Below are 2,256 nucleotides of genomic sequence, written 5' to 3' on the forward strand. Positions count from 1 at the left end.
TTTTACATTATTTTGTAGAGATTGGGTCTCAATATGTTGCCCAGGCTAGTCTCAAACTCCTGTACTTGAGCGATCCTCCAGCCACAGCCTCCCAAAGTGCTGAGATTACAGGTATGAGCCACCATGCCTCACCTCAGGTAGACCATTTTGATGCCATGCTGGAGACAGAGAAAGAAAGAAAACAACTCACTTTGACCAAATTGGCCCGTGATGATTGAATTCAGTGGCTGAACTACATTAATTTTCCTCCCATGGGGCCGAGTCAGGTCTGGGAACACAATTCAGCTGTAATAGGAAGATAAAATATCACTTCTTGCATCTGAATCTGTGGATTGTGAAACTCACATTCACTTTGGTGATTACCATTTCTGTCTTTTTGTGTTGGACAAGATTGCCCCAGCTGGCCTGTAAGTGAGCAAAGGCCCCGCTAAATGTCCCTCTCTCCGGGCTTTATGACACCGATGCTGAGTCATAGAGGTTCTGCCAGTCCCTAAGAGAAGCACTTTCCCCTTTCCTGGTGGTGCCTTAGGCCCCTTGAACAGAGTTTTGCCCGAGTGGGGCTCAAGGGAAGGATGGAGTTTCTTGGGACCACTCAAACTGCGAGTTACTGTAGCCCCAAGAAGAGCTGTGGCTTGACCTCGCTGCCGGCCGTACAGGCTCCAGTGATCCAGGAGTGCTACCAGCCCTACTACCTGCCCGGGTACCGCTACCTCAATTCATGGAGGCCTAGCCTCTTCTACAAGATCTCCAACGTCCAGACCTGCCCAGATGAGACCCCAAGCACCCTGCGGCTGCCCACCGTCCTGCCCGCGCTCCGCTCCGCACTCTTCTCCCGCTATAGCCCCCACGACTGGGACCAGTCCAACCAGCTGCAGGTGCGTGGGGCTGAGGCCTCCCGGCTGTGGGCCAGCCGGCTGACTGATGACTCCATGAGGCTCTTGCAGGACAAGGACCAGCTGACGCACCAGATGCAGGAGGGCACCTCCCGGAACCTGGGCCAGAGGCTGTCGGACATTGGCTTCTGGAAGTCAGAGCTGAGCTACGAGCTGGACAGGCTTCTAACTGAGAACCAGAGCTTGGAGATGGTCAAAAGGCGGCTGGAGTGCGCGGCGGATGAGGTGAACTCCCCGTTGCAGGTGAGTACAGGGGCAGCGACAGGGCTGTGACTGTGTGTTGGGGATACTGCGTGCTCATTCCACATCTCTTAACTGAAGATCAAGGTGGCAGGCTCCTTGCAGGTTGCTTTGAGCTGCATCATCGTATATACGATCAGTAATACAATCTCAGTCAATCCAGGATCATCCCAGTCAAATCAGGGTTTCTTGGACTGAATAGAATTTCCTTGTCTCCTTGAGGCTACATCAAAGTTGCAGGGGTTTCATGGAGATATTGTGTGCACACTTATGCACACCTCAGCATGTGTGTATGTGCATGTGCATGCATGAGCATGTGTGTGTTCTGGTCCTGAGAGCACATACTTCAAACAACTGCCTCATTTATGTTTTACACAGAGTCTCGCTCTGTCAACCAGGATGGAGTACAGTGGTGTGATCCTGGCCCACTGTGACCTCCACCTCCTGGGTTCAAGCGACTCTCATGCCTCAGCCTCTCAAGGAGCTGGGATTACAGGCACCCACCACCACGCCCAGCTAATTCTTGTATTTTTAGTAAAGGTAGGGTTTCACTATGTTGGTCAGGCTGGTCTCAAACTCCTGGCCTCAAGTGATCCACCCACCTCAGCCTCCCAGAGTGCTGGGATTACAGGCATGAGCTGCTGCACCCAGCCCATAACTGCTTCATTTTTCCCCATAATACTTAACATCCTCTAACATGCTCTACACTTGATTGAATACTAGAAGTAGGATAGTCTCCATCAAGGTGGAGATTTTTGCTTGCTTTGTCACTGATGTATTCAAGACTGCTATTCAGTGCACAGGGCACCTGTGTGTCTTTGTGGGTCCATGGTGACCAATGTCGGTGCTGACTGATGTTGTTGACGCTAACATTTTGAATGTATTCCCAGCCTAGGACAGGGCGAAGCACAGAGTAGGCATTCAATAAATATATGTTGCATACATGAGTGAATATCTAAATGTGGACTGGGCATGGTGGCTCGTGCCTGTAAAACTAGCACTTTGGGCCGGGCGCGGTGGCTCAAGCCTGTAATCCCAGCACTTTGGGAGGCCGAGGCGGGTGGATCACAAGGTCAAGAGATCGAGACCATCCTGGTCAACATGGTGAAACCCCATCTCTACT

General features: G+C 51.6%; 1 protein-coding gene across 1 annotated transcript in view; it reads left to right on the plus strand.

The window, feature by feature from the left end:
- The first annotated feature begins 253 nt into the window (after positions 1-253).
- Positions 254-2,256, plus strand: part of TEKT5 (tektin 5) — a 73,965-nt gene continuing 71,962 nt past the window's right edge. The window contains exon 1 of the mRNA XM_017533515.2: positions 254-1,136. Coding sequence (XP_017389004.1) covers positions 573-1,136 — 564 coding nt within the window. The 5' untranslated portion in view covers positions 254-572. The remainder of the gene's footprint in view (positions 1,137-2,256) is intronic.

This window comes from Cebus imitator, unplaced genomic scaffold (assembly GCF_001604975.1).
Source record: "Cebus imitator isolate Cc_AM_T3 unplaced genomic scaffold, Cebus_imitator-1.0 Scaffold4, whole genome shotgun sequence".
Classification (NCBI taxonomy): domain Eukaryota; kingdom Metazoa; phylum Chordata; class Mammalia; order Primates; family Cebidae; genus Cebus; species Cebus imitator.